An 18,398-nucleotide genomic window follows, 5' to 3' on the forward strand; every position below is an offset into this window, starting at 1 on the left:
AAGTTTTCAAATTCTGTATAAATAATAAATCTATTAAAAATTTAATATATTTAAATCAATATGATTCGATTTAAATTAGTTCAAAATAAACACTATGTTAGCTTGAAAATTCACCTCTAAATAAATAAAACAATTCAACTCGCTCATACTTTTACAATACTATTATTCGAAAATTATTCTCAACTCCTCCGTAAGTCTCCTTTATTATCAAACCTATTCCAAAGGAGCTTGTCAATTGAAAACACAATACATTACCAATGATAGCTACAGTAACCATTTAATTCTTATTGACTTACTCTATATTTACTACTTTTAATATAGTATTAGTAACCCTACTAAAATTTGAGTAAAGTTAGCTTGAATTGGTGAAATTGTCCTAGATTCATCTATGATGACTTTTCACCTTTTTAGTATTTTCTCTAATAATTTTTTATTTTTATAAAACATTTTCTTCCAATAGCTTTTCTATTAAATTTATTTTAATTCAAATAAATTGAAATTAATTATTTTAAATTAAAGTCAAACTTAACCCATGTTGTTATTACATAAATTTTCTTGATTTATGCAAGAGAATGAATTCAAAACTATCTCCTAAATTACAATTCTATATTTGAATATCCCGTGAGGATTAACTCTAGGCTAGTCGTAAAAGTGAATAAGTCTTCGATTTATTATAAAATAGAAAAGTTTGAATTATCGGTTTGCTTGCATCATTAAGCTTGCTATGATGAGTCATCCAGATTAAACAAAAAAGCCGGCACATGGCTCCAAATCCCATTGACTGTCAGATTGGCTCATTACCTCTTCTGTTTATTCGATTTCTCTCCCTGTTCAAAAATTCATAATTTTTATTTACACAGAAATATTGCTTTGTCACTCACTTCAGTCATCATCATCAGATCACTCTCTTTATCAAGCAGCAATCTTCAGACAGGAACAATAAAAACCAATGTCTGGTTTGAGTTTGCTGTGCTTAATTTTATTTTTTACTTCGCTACCACATGCGATTCTCTCAAAACTTGAACATGTGGAAGCTCTACTTAATCGTTTGGATTCTAAACGCTCATCTTCATCGGTTCAAGAGTCAGCAGCTAAAGCCGTCTTGAAGAGATTGCTTCCCACCCATGTACATAGCTTTGACTTCAAAATTGTCTCCAAGGTAGGAACTTGCTTCGTTTTCTCAAATGGGTATTGTTCATTTTTGTTTAATGTTGTGTAATCTGCGTGGTTTCTGGGAAAAAATCTAGGAGAGGACATAAAGCCAACAACTTCATTACTCTCTCTCATGGGAGAATTGGTAGGACTTCGTAAATTTCTCTTCTTTACTAAGCGTATGCAAAATTTCATTGACTCTTATGAACTCTTGGTTGATCATATGTTCCTACTCAGTAACGTGTAGCTCTTGCTAGGAAAGGAGTTCGTTGTGGCTTTATAAACGTTACTTAAGTTCATAAACATTGGTTTGGTTGTGCATGTTTTACATAATTGTCTAATGTCTATAAATGAAGTCAATTGTTTTTTACTTGTACCTGTCAGGATGTTTGTGGGGGACAGAGTTGCTTTTTGATAGATAATTATGAGCGATCTGGCCAGAATGATCCTGAGATAATGTATGTATAATTTGCTCTTTTTCATAGTAGTCATTCTGCTTTAAGCTTGCGGTACATGAATTAATTTCATGTGCCACTGATTGTATCACTCCTGTACAGGAGGTTCTTGTAGGTTTTGAAAATGTTCCAGTTTTATGTACATGTGTAAATTCATCTCTTATGTGAAAATTTCTTAATCTGCAGCACTCAGTTGATTTTCTTTTTGTCCACCCAGCAGTTCAATCAAACGATTCTTAGTACATCTTAGAGGTTCATTGATATGTCTGTGTTTATATGTGTGTGTCTTCAATGACGTTTATGTTGCAGGTTTTAAAAATTTTAGTTCTTATGCCTATTATAGGATTAGAGGGACTGCTGGAGTTGAAATCACATCTGGACTCCATTGGTACATCAAATATTGGTGTGGTGCTCATGTTTCATGGGACAAGACTGGTGGCATTCAGATAGCATCTGTTCCCAGTCCAGGTTCATTGCCACTTGTAAAAGATGCAGGTGTGAGGATTCAACGGCCAGTCCCATGGAACTATTACCAAAATGTTGTTACATCTAGTTGTAAGTACTTTGTATACATCTCTGCTTTCTCTTCTAGAGCTTCATTATAGTTTTAAAATGCCATTCTGTGATACTTACCCAAAAAAACAAATGCCATTCTATGATCACTGCAGAGCAATTATAGGTCTAATTTTGCCACAATGGATATGGAAAATAATATGGAGAGATTTTAGATGAATATGTGATTCAAATACAATTTTGGTGTTGTTTATTGCTTTCCACTGTCTGATTGTATAAATATGCTACTGAAAGAGTTGTAGCAAGCTCGGTTCTGCCTGTAGGTAAATGGAAACTCCATTGAAAAGTCTAGATGTATTCTGATCTAATGTGGTACTGGTCCATAAAGTTTCTCATCTTAATGTTGTGATAATATAGATGCGATAACAATAAAATAGATCTGACTCTGGAAATATGCAGATTCATACGTTTGGTGGGATTGGGAGAAATGGGAGAAAGAGATTGACTGGATGGCTCTTCAAGGGATTAACCTTCCCTTGGCATTTACTGGGCAAGAATCCATTTGGCAAAAGGTTTTTATGGTGAGCAATTATTACTGTCACTATAGATCTTGATAAATCCACAAATGTGTGATGTACTACTATGTTATTTCTTTGACTGGTTTCTTTTCATTGCAGAATTTTAACATTAGCATGGAAGATTTGAATGATTTCTTTGGTGGACCCGCCTTCCTTGCTTGGGCACGAATGGGAAACTTGCATGGGTAGGTAACAATTACCATTTCACCTCCACTTAGCATGTGGAAACCTAAGGAATTGTTTAAATGAAGCTAGCAGTTCTCTCTTTCACTTCTAATTAACCTTTCTATCAAATTGCATGTTTCCCCTTCATATAAACTTGTTCTTGTGGATAAAACAAGTTTTCTTCCCATTGGTTCACTTACTAAATGGAAATGATGAAACAGAAACTTCTGTTCTCATATCCTGCATGAATTTCCTGTACTCATCTTTGGAATAAATGAGCCAGAAGTCAGTTAAATTTGGAGCTCTGAGAGCTTTATTCAGGTTTTAGGTGTTGGTTATTAAGAAATGAAATTATCTTGCTAAGGGTCAACTAATAACCTGCATTTGTTTCATTTGTCTTGTTCTGAAAATTCGTCCTCCCCCAGTAAGAAACAAGGAAAATTCTTCTTCTGTAGATAATGCACACAAGTCATGGTAAGCAAAATAAGTGCTTGCTGCTCTTTGTTTATGGAATGCTAACACATTATCATACTGCAGATGGGGTGGGCCTTTATCACAAAATTGGTTAAATCAACAACTGCTTTTGCAGAAACAGATACTATCTCGAATGCTGGAGCTGGGCATGACTCCTGGTATAGTTGAGTTTCCTCATGGAATTGAATTTTGTCATTAACTCACTGCTTGTTATCTGATGTGTTATACACATCATGTGATCTACTATACTATTAGTAGCAGTATTGGTTAGACAAACATAATATGTGTGTGTGCATGTTTGTACCTGATCAAATCTACTGTCTTCTTTTTTTCCAGTTCTGCCATCATTCTCAGGGAACGTTCCAGCAGCCTTAAAGAAGACCTTCCCTTCGGCAAATATAACCAGACTTGGGGACTGGTATTCCATGTCTCTTGTTTCATAAACAATACTAGTCATACTGTTGTGTCATACCATATGGGCCTGAGATAGATATGTGTACAGCCAACTTTGGATTCCTAATATATTGATTGATTTACATCATCTATCTTGTCTTACAATAAATCATTTCTGGATTGATTGTTTATCACCTTTTCTGGTATGTGAACATTTCTCTTTTCATATATGTTGAATACATTAAATTCATGTTTTCAATTTCTTTCTCTCTAATAGGAACACTGTGGATGGTAATCCTAAGTGGTGCTGCACTTACCTTCTTGATCCTACTGATCCATTATTTATCAAAATAGGAGAGGCCTTTATCAGGCTGCAAATCGCAGGTATACCCAACTACTGTGAAACTCTGGAACAAATGATATTATATCTGTTCATGAAACATATCTTTTGAATTTTGTGGTTGCATTCAGTAACTTTTGTTAATTCATTTCTTCACCTTTAACTTAGCTTTACTGGTTTATATGTTGTTTGTATATATTTCAGAATACGGGGATGTGACGGACATCTACAATTGGTATGGCCTCTCATATTTTATTTCAATGATACACATCTTACCATAACACTCTATATACCTAAAGAATGGTTTTCATAATCCTTCTACAAAATAGTGTCTTTTAGGAGTCCATTGCATTGGTATTTATACATTTTGATGTCTCTCATTCGGTAATAAGCTTTACTGGCATGAAGTACCAAACTGCAACAAGAAAACTGATATCATGACCAGTCTTACACAATGAAAGAAATATACACAGTTTACATTATTTTACTTCATTTAAATTGTAAATAAATTTGTCACTAACAAGTAGAAATTGTCCTATGGATTTATTTATGGTAGAATTGATTTTCATCTTGTATTGTAGAATTTGGTGATGCAAAAGCTTAAGCTGTTAAGACATGATCAAATGTGAAAGGCTTAATGATTTGGTGGTTAAAGAGCATTGCTCTTATGTATCCAGTTGAAATACAGACTATTCTTTTACATGTACTTCTTCATATAAGTGTCAGAAATCATCTTTTTGCAGTTTATTGGATCATGTTTTCCCCTTCATCTATTGTGTATGTAGTACGTTTCTGGCATGAATTAATTCAAATTTAATGCAGTGATACTTTCAATGAAAATTCTCCACCCACAAATGATCCAACATTTATTTCATCACTTGGAGCTGCAGTATATAAAGCGATGGCCAAGGGTGATAAAGATGCTGTGTGGTTAATGCAAGTATGCACTTAATTGCTTCCTTGTCCCTCCATTTCTCCTATTTTTTATTAAGTTTTTTGTGTTAAACTTCCATTATTCTTGGTGCGTGTATGAAATGAGTGCTTTTCGATAAACACAAGTTCACTGTGTGATGTCTGCTATTTGTTTAGTGTTTTTTTCTCTTGGTACACCACAAGGGATGATTTCCAGTTGATATCTCTATCATGTGTAGGGTTGGCTCTTCTACTCAGACTCTGCTTTCTGGAAGCCACCCCAAATGAAAGTATGCATGTGTATGGACAAATAGCTTGAATACTTGTTCTTTTCAAAGCTTGTTAATACAGACCTGGTGTTATCTTCAGGCACTTTTACACTCTGTTCCACTTGGGAAAATGATAGTTCTTGATCTATTTGCTGATGTCAAACCAATATGGAAAACTTCCTCTCAATTTTATGATACCCCTTATGTCTGGTAATTATCTTCTTTTGCAAAATATGAAGTTTCTTGCATCTTTCATGAGATGTACGGTCTTTTAATTCCTCTATCATCCTTTTTATCTAGTTTTCAAAGTTGACATTTAAATTCATTGGTAAATTTTCATTATTGATCATTGAATATATCAGGTGTATGTTGCATAATTTTGGCGGAAATATTGAAATGTATGGCATATTGGATGCAATTTCTTCAGGTCCGGTTGATGCTCATGTCAGTGAAAATTCAACCATGGTATGATGAAGCCTTGTGTTTGAATATTTTATAATTCCTGATTTCTCTTTACACAAAAGAATTAATTAAAGCATGTAATTACTTGGATGTATAAAATGCACGATGAAAATTTCCTTCGGGTTTGTATAATGGTATCATTGCAAGAGTAATATAATTGTGGATACTATGCTTCATGTATCTTAGAGAACTTTGAGTGTCTTATGTAACAAAGTTTTGATTTTAGCACATTAGTTTCTGTTAGTCTCAAGGCAGATTACCTCCTGTTTCTTACTATGAATGGCATGCAGGTTGGTGTTGGCATGTGCATGGAAGGGATAGAGCAAAACCCGGTTGTTTATGAGTTAATGTCAGAAATGGCTTTCCGTAACAAAAAAGTTCAAGTGCTGGTACTCAAATGTTATAATTAGCATTAAATGCTTAAAGTAGTCCATATCTTATTTTGTTGTTCTTTAACTTTTATAGGATTTCTGCCGCTTAAAGATGGAATTTAACTTTATATTTTTGTAGGAATGGTTGAAGACATATGCCTGTAGGCGCTATGGTAAGGCTGTTCACCAGACTGAGGCAGCTTGGGAAATTCTTTATCACACAGTTTACAATTGTACAGATGGAATTGCTGTATGTGTTCTAGTAAATTTATTCTGTCTTTTGTTTCCTTTTCTATCTTATTGGAAATAGACCTTGTGTACTCGATGTAGCATTTTGCCTAAATTTTAACTATTTCATTGTTGCAGGACCATAACATTGACTTCATAGTTAAATTCCCTGATTGGAATCCATCACCAGGATCTCACATATCAAAGCAAGACCAGATGCCAGGGCCTAGAAGATACTTATTCCAAGAAAAGAGCTCTCAATTGCCTCAGGCTCATTTATGGTATTCTACTCAGGAGGTTGTCAATGCCTTAAAACTGTTGATCGATGCTGGAAATGATCTAGCTGGTAGTTCCACATACAGGTAATGTCACACATAATATGCATATGTTATTTTTTAAGCCCATAATAAACAGTAGGGAATAATCCTTTCATGCTTGCTTATCATTTTGACAGATATGACTTGGTTGACTTAACACGTCAAGTATTGTCAAAGCTAGCAAACAAAGTGTACTTGGACGCAATGGTTGCTTTCCAAAAGAAGGATGTCAAATCATTTAGTCTTTATACCCAAAATTTTCTTCAACTAATTAAGGATATTGATGTACTACTTGCTTCTGATGATAACTTTCTACTTGGTACATGGCTTGAAAGTGCAAAAAAGTTGGCTTTAAATCCTAGTGAAATGAGAAAGGTCGGAAAGTTTCTTTCTCTCTTTTTCTTTTTACCTAATCTATTACCTGGGAAGTATTACTTTATGTTGATAATCAATATCTTTATTCAGGGCAGTCTATTCTACATAGTTGTTCCCAGTAGTGTAGATGCATTCTTTTTTTCTTCGAATTTGTTTATATGGTAAAGCACCTGCATTTGAATTATGCTGCTTTGTTTACTCATTTACTAGATTGGTTTTGTTTTTGTACTTCAGTATGAGTGGAATGCAAGAACACAAGTGACAATGTGGTATGACACCAACAAAACCATGCAGAGCCGGCTTCATGATTATGGTAATGTTACTGCTATAATTTCTATGTTATGATCATTGCACATGCTTTGTCATTGGTGTAATGTAATCTTCCTCTATCCTGGTTAGCAAACAAATTCTGGAGTGGGCTATTAGAAGATTACTATCTTCCACGAGCAACAACATATTTTGGTTATCTGTGGAAAAGCTTGAGAGATAATGAAGACTTCAAGTTGGAGGAATGGAGGAAAGAATGGATATCCTTCTCAACTAATTGGCAAGCAGGTACAAATCTTTACCCAGTCAAGGCCAAAGGAGATCCCCTTTCTATTTCTAGATCGTTATATGGTAAATATTTCAGTCAGTTCAAATGAGCTGTGATAAACTAAGAACTGATTAGGGAGTTTATCGTCAGTGCATGTATTTTATTTGGATCAATTACAACTTTAAGAGGCAATTAGCGGTTATTGTGGCCTACATGTACTGGTTTGAGTGCTGTATGACTCCATTGATGCAATGAAAACACAGTCACTTCATTAAACTGATAAGAAAAGCTTATGTTAAGTTACAAAGAAGATTTCTTCTTGTGTACCAACATCGATGAAGCTTCTGGTGTCACAATGATCACTATGTATGCCTAAAAATTCATTCCCCTTCAATTCCAAAACTGGGCACCGCCCATTTTCAATGATGTAGCAGCTTCACTTTCTGAGGATGAATCTATGCTTCCTTTTTCATGTCTCACGTCATTTTCTTGCAGTTCAAGCCTCATCATGCTGCTACCTATTTTGGCACATGGCTTTAATGGGTTGATATCTGGCACCAAACCCATATGGCCCTCAATCACATTGGTCATATTTTCATCATCAAAATGTGGTCCATCTAGTCATAATATCGCTTCGGGAATGCCGAGCTTTCCACTAAGATACAATTGTGTGGGAATATCACATTTGTGAAGACTTGACACTGCTTCTGTCTGTGTCAAAGTCAATGCTAACAAGGGTTCTAGCAAGAAGTTATTATTATTTTCACTGTTTCTTTCCTCTTCCTTTTTTCTTTCCAGTAATGTTTTACTTGTGTCTATACCTGAAGAAATATTAACCACCAAACATGGCACCATTTTACGAAATCTTGAAACAGGAAAACATGAATAAACCACAAAAAACCCTCTCAAGTTACCTGCAAGGTATCCACCATGAACATAGCCATTGAATCTCTCACTTGTATGCTCACCAGTAAAGAAAACTCTTCCTACAGGAGCCTACAAAACATGCCAAAATGCAATAAAACTCTTTAGTAGGATGAGTATGCACCACAATAAGAATCTTTTATAGTAGGCCCCTAAGTTAGATCCTTTTACCTTAATACTGTTAATAACTTCGGTATTAGAGATGATGGGATAGTTACTGTAGCTACCACGTTGGAATCTGTTGTTCCACCAACGGGGCACAAGTATATCAGTGGCGTTAGGTATGTTGGGTCCAAACATATCTCTTAGTACGCCCATGGCCTCCTCCAATGTTTCTTCATCTGACTGAGCTTCAACACGTTTCGACTCCCCATTGGTCAAAGTTACAACAAGGATATTGGAACCAGGGTATGCAGTCTCCATGTGCTGATGACATAGTAGCAGATCAGTAGCCAGCTTGGAGAAATATATATAACGAGTAATTAAAAATAAATAGACGTTCCTATATTAAAAGTTATGAAGATCATAAATCTATTATTATCTTATTTGTCATAATATAAATAGTCTTCATTGATAAAATAAAAATTGAAAACAATACAGCAGGATCCTACATTGCCTCTGCAAGAAGCCACATTTGATCATTAAAATATAATTAATTATCTCCTAATCAGGCAGATATATTGTTTAAGATTTCGGGTTTGAAAATTGAAGATAATTTATGCCATGGTGCAGCTAGTATTTGCCAGCTCTAAGATAGTGACAAACATTTTATAGATTATGAAAAAGAGTAACCATTTAAACTAATAGTGCAATGCACATAGAATCTAGCTGCTGGTTATCCCAATTCCCAACAAGTAAAGCAATTTTATTTCTTTACTAATACTTTTATCACCTAATATATTAGGAGGCAGTTAAGACCTAATGGAGAGACAAGCACTGTAACACAAAATGTCAACGTTGTAATGAGAATAAACTAAAAGAGTAACAACTCCATCGGATAACCTCCTCATGCATTGAATGTAACGTATCATTCTTATTTTATTCAACCAGATTTCATTACATCAATATGAATGTATTGTCATTTATATGTTTAATTTGCTAAAATGCAAAATACCCCAATTGTGTCATACCAATCTAATTAAAATTGCAACCAATATTATACACTATAGTGCAAGATATAAGAGATGAATATTAAATGTAGCATCACATGTGACATAAATCTAAAAACAAAACATGGTAAACATTAACATCGTAACACCTCACTGGAAACTTACATGTGTTAGAAATTATTATAAATCTATTTGAGGGTCCTATAATAATTTATGTGTAAATTGACATCCGTGGGCAATTATTGATGAGTGAAAACAAAGATCCCAAAGATATCAAACCTCCAAAAGCAAGAAAGAAAGAATTATATATGCAATGATTAAATTTGTATCGGCAGGGAAATAAAAAAAAAAAAGCAACACCATGATTAAATCATGAAACCGACCTGCCAAAACGTGTAGTAGCCTCTCCTCTCATGAGCATAGATGAAGAACTCCTTTTCAGGGCCACATGGCCAGAACTTATAAGGAAACTTTAGGAAGATCTTTGTGTAAACCATCACATCACACTTCTCTATAGCTTCCATTTTCCACCTCTGTTTCATAATTTTTTTTCAATAAGAGATGTTAATTTTTCTACTGAGCTAAGTATTATAATCACATACCAATCGAAGTAATCATGGTTAATGAAATTCTTGCAACACCATAACCAAATATTAGCAACCAAAACCCATGAATGTGTAGAGTATCTGCATTTACCCTACTGACATTAGTCTTTAATAGTTTGTCCCTTACATAAACAAACAAAAACCAACGGTAGCTTAGTCCGATTATTTTCCAAGAAAATATGATATATAACAGCTGTCACAAATTAGAAAATGCAAAACTTTTGCCCACTTTACACGGTAACAACACCAAAAAATATCAACCCAAAAAAGAGTGCCCAATCCGTGACCCAGTGGAAAGCAAATCCTGTGGATCATGCAAAGATTCAACCCATTGTTTTAGCTTATAAAAAGACAAGGACAACCTCGAAATTTTACGCTTTGCGTCATCCAGCAGTAGACCCCAATAATATAAAGTCTGATTAATGTATTAAATATTGGTGGGTCATCCTGTACCAATAAAGACATCAATTGGTGAACCCTCTAGCCTTAGGATTGTCTCCTGTAGGTTCCAATTTTTTATTTTTTTTTTATGTATGAACATTGAAGGGTCAAGATCCTCCCATTAATGCAAATAATAATATAGGAATCTTAAGAAAATATAAGCCACATATAAAATATTATAAAGATAGATGAGACGTACGGGTAAGGGAGGCTTAAAGGAAATAAGATCACTCTGTAAAACTCCAATACTAACAGACAAAATCACGTAATTAGCTTCGTAAACGCAACCATCCTCTGTTTTTACGGTTACGCCGCTTCTCGAGTGCTGTAACTCCCGAACAACCTGCCACAAATCCATGCACAAAATTTTCTCCGTTTACATATTGTGTATTCTTTCGTTTAAAATTTGTTATCTACATTTAAATCTAAATCCTTAGTCTTAGAAAACGTTTAAAAAAAAACCTTAAAAGATTTGAACAGTCAAAGCAAGGAAATGAGTGCAATGTAGAATTCAGAGGCAAAAAATGGGAAAGACTGAAAATTGATGGAAGAGAATCTGTGCTGAGTTAGAGGTACATAGAGCCCATGACCCATTTATGGTAGCTACTGAACATGTGTGTGAATTATATCGATTGAAAGGGAACAGTTAATTGATTTCTGCTCTGATCTTTTTGAACAAAATGGAGTAGTGAACTTTATTGCAATTACTACCTATTAAATGGAGAAAATGACAAGACTATGGATTTGCATGTTCTTATTTGAATTGATATGACATCTCACCTCATGGGTATTATTCTTTGGTCATCATGAACAGTATTCAAGCTAGTGCAAGCAAGGAACTTGGGACCCTATAGTTTTATTCAAGAGTAAAAAGGGGTTTTGATTCAAGGATTATGAATGTTTGAGATCAAAGGATGTTGATAGCCAAGTCTGGGGTCCTCTTCCAAAACACCTTTCATTGTTTAGCATCATTAAAATTAGGCAAAGGTATAATGTCTATATGGGGTTTGACTATTTAGTTTCTTATGATTTATAATCATTAAACAGAAGAAAATTTTTCAAAAGCTGAGCAAATTAAAGCTCTAAAAACTTGAAAAATAAATAATAAACTATTCATAATATGAAACCAAGATAGAAAGAATCTGCCTCTACCGAAACAAATATATATATATTTCAACAGTAGTTTACCCTATTACATGTAATAAAGAAAGGTTAAAAGTGGTTTGAGAAAAATGTCATTATCTACAAACTCCCAAAAGTGGGTCAATCAATCACAACATCGAAAAGAAAACAGTGTAAACTTACGAAACACAGTTTAAATTTTTTTTTTTTTAATTCTTCAAACTTTCCGGTTTTTTTCATTTTCTCTTTCCCTCATCTCAAATGACTATGTACCTTAACATTCATCCTATGATTGGGTGATAATATAACGTCGCAGACAATATGATTTAGGAAAAAAACAAATGACCAAACAACAACAAGAGCAAAAAAACATAATTAAAGATTCACCTTGTTGAGCTTGAGACGACTGTCCAAGATTTCACCATCTAAAGTAAATAAAAATTCTTCTGCCATTTTGTATAGCAAATAACCATACCCTCTTTCATCCGCTACCAAAAATTCCCTCTCCCCAAAATCTACATAAGTTGATATTGGCTCCACTTCTGTACCGAACAACCAATTAAATCACCAAAAAAATACATGCATATTTCTCCTTTTCCAGCAACCAAACACAACAAAAATGAGCTTTAGGACTAACCAGCCATCTCAAAATCATGGAGGATGAAGTCAATTGCAAGCTCTATCGGCGTCTTGGGAGAACTACAAAACCCAACAAAAGAATACCATTAAACAATGAACTTACTTATTATATAAAAAAAATTAAACTTAAAAGATACTCACGATGGCGGCTCCGCGGTGACTTTGATGACGTCATTCACATTGGCCTCTAAAGCCTTCAGCTTTTGAATCGCTGAGTCCACCGCTTTCTTGTACGAATCCGCCGCAAATCCACTGGGAAATATTTTCCCACTACAAGAAAAAAAAAAAGAAAAACCAATTAATTATTTGATAAACGGATAAAATAATTTTGAAAAGATACATGATGTAACAACCCACAAAAGGATAAAGATGTTCCTGATTTTGATACAGATATGACTCGTTAACAACGCAACGCGACAGAAACAACAACGGCGTCGTTTCAAAAAAGATCATATCATTCATGACGCTACTGAAATTTGAATACAATTAGCACATACATACATATATATAATACCTTCGATCGTAGATATTATATCGGGCATTGCTATAATCCGAGAAGCAAGTTCGGAGACCCGATTTTGCGGCGAATTCCCATACCGGGTTAGACTCTTTTCCACCGACTCCGGCGATCCAACCCGCACCGAGTTCCACCGACACACCACCGAAATTCTCGTTCCGGACACGCCCCCCAATCCTGTCGGACGCTTCAAGAATTACTATATCCTCTATTCCGTTTTCCGCTAAAGTTTTGGCCGCCGAAATGCCTGCCCAAAACACAACCGCCGTTAAAAAATAAAAAACTCAACACGGCCGCCGAGAAACAAAACACAGCACGCGAACAAAAAAGGAATGAAAATGTACCGGAGATGCCGGCACCGATGATGATAACGGAGGAGCGAGTTGGGGAATCCATGAGCAAGCGTGAGGCTGAGTCGTTAAGGCGTGTTAGTTTCGTGAACTCTATTGACGACGAGAGAGCCAGAAGTAGCGGGAGTCTGTTTATATAGGCGGTTTCTTTCCTTTTTTTTTTTTTAAGGGCTATTTTTATACGTCCTTCAAATAAACATTAATCATGTTTCACCCCCAAATTCTCGATTTAATTTAATAGAAACACTTGAAGAATCATCTTTCGACTAAATTTTTACTTTTTTTTCGTAGACACTAAATTAATATTTTGTTTTTGAAATAAAATAAAATAAATAATTTAAATTATGTTTATTCGATACTTTTAATATAACATATAAAATTGTTATTCTTTTATATAAAAATATGAATGTTTGATTTTTTATTTTTTTTAATAGAGAATTTTAAGATTTCATATGATGTCTTAAGATGTTCTTAAGAAATTAAATTTCTATTATAAAGATTTCAAAATTTAGGGGTTTTATGAAACTTATAAGGATTTAATGTAATTATTGCTTTTTAATTCTGTTATGATTAATGCGTAAGTGGGAAGAAAACAAGAAAGGTATAATGGTCATTTGAAGAGGGTAATTTAGGAGTTTCAGTCGGATAGGGCAAGCTAATGGGTACCAGAATTTGATCTGGTGTTACGTGGCTTCAGGTAGAAATATTTATTAAAATAGAATTTTAGTTTTTTGTTTTTTTTCAGGTAAATTAATAGAATTTTAATTTGCCTTTAATTACGATGGAAGTTCTTGAATCAAACTGTTTCTGTTTATAATTTATTTCGGTCCTCAAGTTTAAAATATGCTAATGTTAATTATATAATTAGATATTATTTTATCTTAAAATTTTTTTCTTTAAACGGGTTAGATTTAGTTTTAATGACAGTGGTTTCAATATAATTTAAAAAGATTATACGATAATAATTACACTCTAAGTCGAACCCAATTAAATAGTTTATGAGTATTTTCAGAGACAAAATAAATAATTTACATAAAATATTAAAAATAATATGGTAATTCACCATTTTAATGATGTGTTATGACAATTTTATGTAAACAATGTTACTTTTTAGTTGAAAATTTGCAATTTAAGAATAATAAAACTTTGTACATAAATAATATATATAATTTTATATATAAATAATAATATGTTATTATGTGATTGGATATTAATTTATCTCTAATTTAAAATTATTTAAATATACAATAACATATAATTATTTTTAGTATAAAATCATACACATTATTTATACAAATAACATTACTTATTTAAGAATTCAAAAGGAGAAAACTTGTGATTTCCTATGGCTTAATTAGTAATTTACTTTAACTTAATTATACATATACCAAGTACTTATTTAGCCCACTAGGTCATGCAAAGTGATCACATGATCTTATTTGATTCTTTATAAAATAAGAATAATATTATACATATTTATAATTAATACTAATTTAGATATTAAAGTTAACAATATTCAATATGACTCGTTAACTTAATATGATATGATATTAAAGAAAATGTTAGAGTTAAGCCTTTCTGATATAAAATTTATTTTAAATCAATTTGATATAGCTCAAAACTAAATCAGATAGTATTAAGATTGATACGAAAATAATACAAACTTACTCAAATATTTAAAGAAATATTACTTTAGTATAATTTGTAAGGAATAAATTATAGAAATATGGAAAAACAATATTAATAAAAGTTGAAATCATTATCTATTACATATAATTGTATCTTTATAAAATTATAATTACTTATATTATTATTTATTTTTATTTAAATATTATATTTTATTATTTGGTTGTAAAAATATGATTTGGTTAGTTAGATTATTGACGTAATTTAAATGTCTTTATATGTAATTTTTGGTCAACTTATAAATAATATAAAATATTATATTATATATTTTATTAATAATATATTGAGATAATTTAATAAAAAAATTAAAACAGTAAAAATACTCTGGAGTGTTAACACAATAAATAAATTTATATCAAATTGAGTCGAGTCAAATCAATTTAAATATTAAAAGATTGAATTAAATTTAAAAAATTATAATAAAATAATGATAATTTTATCTTAACAATTTATAAATAAAAAATATAATTATAATAAAATCAATGTCATTTTAATGGTAAAATTAAAATTAACAAGATGCTCTTTTGTCCCAACAGACCAAGCAAACCCCAAAAGCAATAATAGGAGACAAACTAGGGTGACGATTTTTCTTATGTTTTACGCTAAGATAAATTTGACTAAAAATGAAATTACACAACAAGCTTAATGTGGGTCGGTTTGAAATATAACCTTACCCCCACCAAGCGTGGACCGACTTGGAACTGTACCCACTACAAAGCCAAGGGGCAATTTAGTCATTTCAAAAGGGCAAATTAGGAACTTCATGCGTACAAAAAAGGAGGGGCAAAATTAGCAATTTGGCAAATTGGTTCGTAGCGGCATGTGTAGCCCAAGGCCACGGTTGAATTTAATGTCCGCACGTGATGATTTTACGGCGGCTAATTACATGCGAGCTGTCAATTTAACAGTGAGAGCGAAATCCTGGTCATAGATTGTCAACTTTGATTGAGCGAGGGTCAACGGTCAAATTTGTAACGAAATTGGAGCGAATTGTAATGGGACTGTCATTTCCACATTGGCTACAGGCTGTAGTCTTCGAAATACTCATGATCTAATAAAAAAAAAATTGATATTCAAACTCAAACTAAATTAAATACTATTTTAAAGCAAATTAGAGGAAAAGTGCCAACTCAAAGGTTCATGTATTTTCCCCCGCTTGTTTAAAAATAAAGTAAATCTTATCCTTCAATTTCAACCACATTCATAATTTAATTGTTAAAACAATAATTAAATACGTTAAATTCAAACTATAAACATAAAACTCTAAGAAAATTTTAAAACTGTGGTTAAAACATATGATTGACGTAATTATTTATGTATAAACCTTCGAAAAGTGGTCTTTTAAATTAATATCCCAGAAATAATTATATATTTAAGTCGAATTTAAATTTTAACTCATCAATCTCTAATTAAATTTTTTGAATTTAAATTGATTTTAACTTATATATTATTTAAATTCGATTTAAATTGAATTCAATCCTAAATAATGGGTATAAAACAATGCGGCTATACAAGTGTTATTGTTGAATTATGAGCACTAATGACAAATTAAAATTATATCATGAAAATTAATATATTTATTTATAGGGATAATTAAGATTTCAAATCATACTACATTTATCAATGGTGATTCTGACTTATACTATTTCTTATTAATGTTGCCAAATAAATCTTATGATAAAAGGCATAAAGCCCCTTCTTATCATAAATATTCACTTATGTTTACATGTGAACCCAAGATAACTTTTTAAAAGGGTTTTTAATATATCAACGGAAATGAATATTTTCAATCTCACACGATATGATATGATGTTACATATCATAAATAGAATTTTAAATGTTTGATTATGTGACAAATCATTTACCATAAAAAGGAAAAAAATTATTGAATTTAGATTAGGTCATAACTTATAATAAAAAAATAAAATAAAAATTTATAATATATATTATATACAGGGTTTATCCAAGTAAAATCAAATTTGATATTGGCTCAAATTTAAAAAAAAAAATATTTGATTAGAGATTAATAAATTAAAGTTCATATTTAATTTTAAATTTAATTTAAATTTAAATTATATAGATTAATCCGAACTCAGTTTATTTTTTGTGATTAGACATCCTAAATCCCAACTTTATCCTTCAACCAAACTCAAATTTAATACTCTAATCTAATCCATCAATAAATAATTAGAAAGCTAAAAAGCATGAATTGAGACAAAACGTTACTTCAATGACTCCTTTACCTTTGGACGGCCGCCGGAAACGTGATTTATTTGTCAACAAAACGTGACTAGCACGTGCCACTCTTCTGGACAAAGATAAGCTCTACTCTCCAGAACTGCCATGAATCCTGGAAACTGCATGCTCACCAACCAATACTATATTGACACGTAACGCCTTGTTGTAGCTCACATCTTGTCAGCCGAAAAAGTTTTTGAGGAATTGTCATCATAATTTGTCTAATTTTTTTAAAAATATAAATCCCTGATATTAAAAGAATTTAATTACAAAATTTATCTAAAATTAGAAATAAAAAAGGAGTATAATTTATAACATTTCCTCCCCAAGATGCAAGGATAATAATACCAATATCACCAAAACATTTAGAATAGTCAAATATACCCAAATTTTTTGTTACTTTACCATAACACCCTTTACCCTAAATATAATACAATATGGATATTAAAGTATATTTTTAAACAAAGACTTAGTATTAGTTTTATATATTTAAACAAAGATTTAAGTTTAAAAAATTAAATAAGAATATATAATTTGACAAGAGATACTGACACCCTTTATATGATAAGTATTTTTTATGAATTTATTATCATTAAATATAAATTTGATCAAAACTAGTTTGAAGTACCTTCATCTCAAGAGTCGAGTTTGAACTAAAAAAATTTCACTTTGAACTTGACTTAACTCAAACTCCTTCATTAGCAATTTTTTTTTTCCTCTTCCTCAAGCGATTCTTATGCTTCTTCTCCGACATAGTTTCTTATTTTTCTCTTATGATTCTTTTTCTTCTTCTTCTCGAACAAATTTTTTATTCTTCTCTATTGATTATTTTTCTTATTTTTTTTGTAATGATTCTTTTAGATTTAAATGATTATTCTTTTCTTTTACAATTTATATTCTTCTTTGACAATTTTTTTATATTGTTTAATCATTCAGACAAACCAAACTCAATCTCAAGCTAACCTGTGGTAGACTAAAAGGGGTCAAAGGTTTTTAATTAACCGTCTTGTGTTTAAAAAATTATTGGTTTATATATATATAAAATACTTTACATTGATATAGCTCCTAAAACTTCATCAGATATATAATATTTTTATAGTTTTAGAAATTATATATAATATCAATATAGTCTCTAAAACTTTAATTAACCTTTTTTAGATTTTATTAGTTCTTATTAATTGTTTTGTATTATATTTTTATTTAATTTGGACTCCTCTTAAATTTTATA

The 18,398-nt window shown here is 31.8% G+C and overlaps 2 protein-coding genes across 7 annotated transcripts; one reads left to right on the plus strand and one right to left on the minus strand.

Annotated features, from left to right (window-relative positions):
- The first annotated feature begins 775 nt into the window (after window positions 1-775).
- On the plus strand, window positions 776-7,815 carry LOC123214699 (alpha-N-acetylglucosaminidase). 5 transcript variants are annotated; one of them, XM_044634644.1, is made up of 20 exons: window positions 1,019-1,159; window positions 1,248-1,297; window positions 1,537-1,610; window positions 1,951-2,162; window positions 2,580-2,701; window positions 2,798-2,883; window positions 3,401-3,495; window positions 3,674-3,755; window positions 4,008-4,114; window positions 4,275-4,305; window positions 4,893-5,010; window positions 5,222-5,272; window positions 5,352-5,461; window positions 5,614-5,716; window positions 6,004-6,102; window positions 6,224-6,334; window positions 6,451-6,674; window positions 6,767-7,004; window positions 7,239-7,317; window positions 7,404-7,815. In XM_044634644.1, exons 2-20 carry the CDS (start codon window positions 1,286-1,288, stop codon window positions 7,646-7,648), a joined length of 2,199 nt encoding a protein of 732 aa, XP_044490579.1. In that variant the 5' UTR covers window positions 1,019-1,159; window positions 1,248-1,285; the 3' UTR covers window positions 7,649-7,815. The 5 variants fall into 5 exon arrangements, with proteins under 5 accessions (XP_044490578.1, XP_044490580.1, XP_044490579.1 ...); XM_044634647.1 differs by lacking the exons at window positions 1,019-1,159; window positions 1,248-1,297 and adding exons at window positions 1,794-1,859; window positions 2,444-2,492 and having other exon boundaries at window positions 1,553-1,610; XM_044634643.1 differs by lacking the exon at window positions 1,248-1,297 and having other exon boundaries at window positions 776-1,159.
- On the minus strand, window positions 7,787-13,377 carry LOC123214701 (polyamine oxidase 1). Of its 2 annotated transcripts, XM_044634648.1 has the most exons (10): window positions 13,241-13,377; window positions 12,894-13,143; window positions 12,521-12,649; window positions 12,378-12,439; window positions 12,128-12,282; window positions 10,818-10,961; window positions 9,956-10,105; window positions 8,635-8,889; window positions 8,454-8,535; window positions 7,787-8,360 (listed from the first exon to the last, which is right to left on the minus strand). In XM_044634648.1, the coding sequence occupies exons 1-10, from the start codon at window positions 13,290-13,292 to the stop codon at window positions 8,161-8,163; spliced, it is 1,479 nt and encodes a 492-aa protein (XP_044490583.1). In that variant the 5' UTR covers window positions 13,293-13,377; the 3' UTR covers window positions 7,787-8,160. The 2 variants fall into 2 exon arrangements, with proteins under 2 accessions (XP_044490583.1, XP_044490584.1); XM_044634649.1 differs by lacking the exon at window positions 10,818-10,961.
- Window positions 13,378-18,398: the final 5,021 nt, after the last annotated feature.

The sequence above is a fragment of the Mangifera indica genome, chromosome 4 (genome assembly GCF_011075055.1).
Source record: "Mangifera indica cultivar Alphonso chromosome 4, CATAS_Mindica_2.1, whole genome shotgun sequence".
NCBI lineage: Eukaryota > Viridiplantae > Streptophyta > Magnoliopsida > Sapindales > Anacardiaceae > Mangifera > Mangifera indica.

What these genes read in the sequence shown, in the direction of transcription:
- LOC123214701 (XM_044634648.1), bottom strand. Translation starts at nt 13,292, where the DNA reads ATGGATTCCCCAACTCGCTCCTCCGTTATCATCATCGGTGCCGGCATC. An exon ending in CCTTTAAGCCTCCCTTACCC is followed by an intron (nt 10,106 to 10,817) that starts GTACGTCTCATC and finishes ATTATGAAACAG; the next exon opens with AGGTGGAAAATGGAAGCTAT. An exon ending in AAGTTATTAACAGTATTAAG is followed by an intron (nt 8,536 to 8,634) that starts GTAAAAGGATCT and finishes CATGTTTTGTAG; the next exon opens with GCTCCTGTAGGAAGAGTTTT.
- LOC123214699 (XM_044634643.1), top strand. Translation starts at nt 950, where the DNA reads ATGTCTGGTTTGAGTTTGCTGTGCTTAATTTTATTTTTTACTTCGCTA. An exon ending in TATGATACCCCTTATGTCTG is followed by an intron (nt 5,462 to 5,613) that starts GTAATTATCTTC and finishes TGAATATATCAG; the next exon opens with GTGTATGTTGCATAATTTTG. An exon ending in ATCCTAGTGAAATGAGAAAG is followed by an intron (nt 7,005 to 7,238) that starts GTCGGAAAGTTT and finishes TTTGTACTTCAG; the next exon opens with TATGAGTGGAATGCAAGAAC.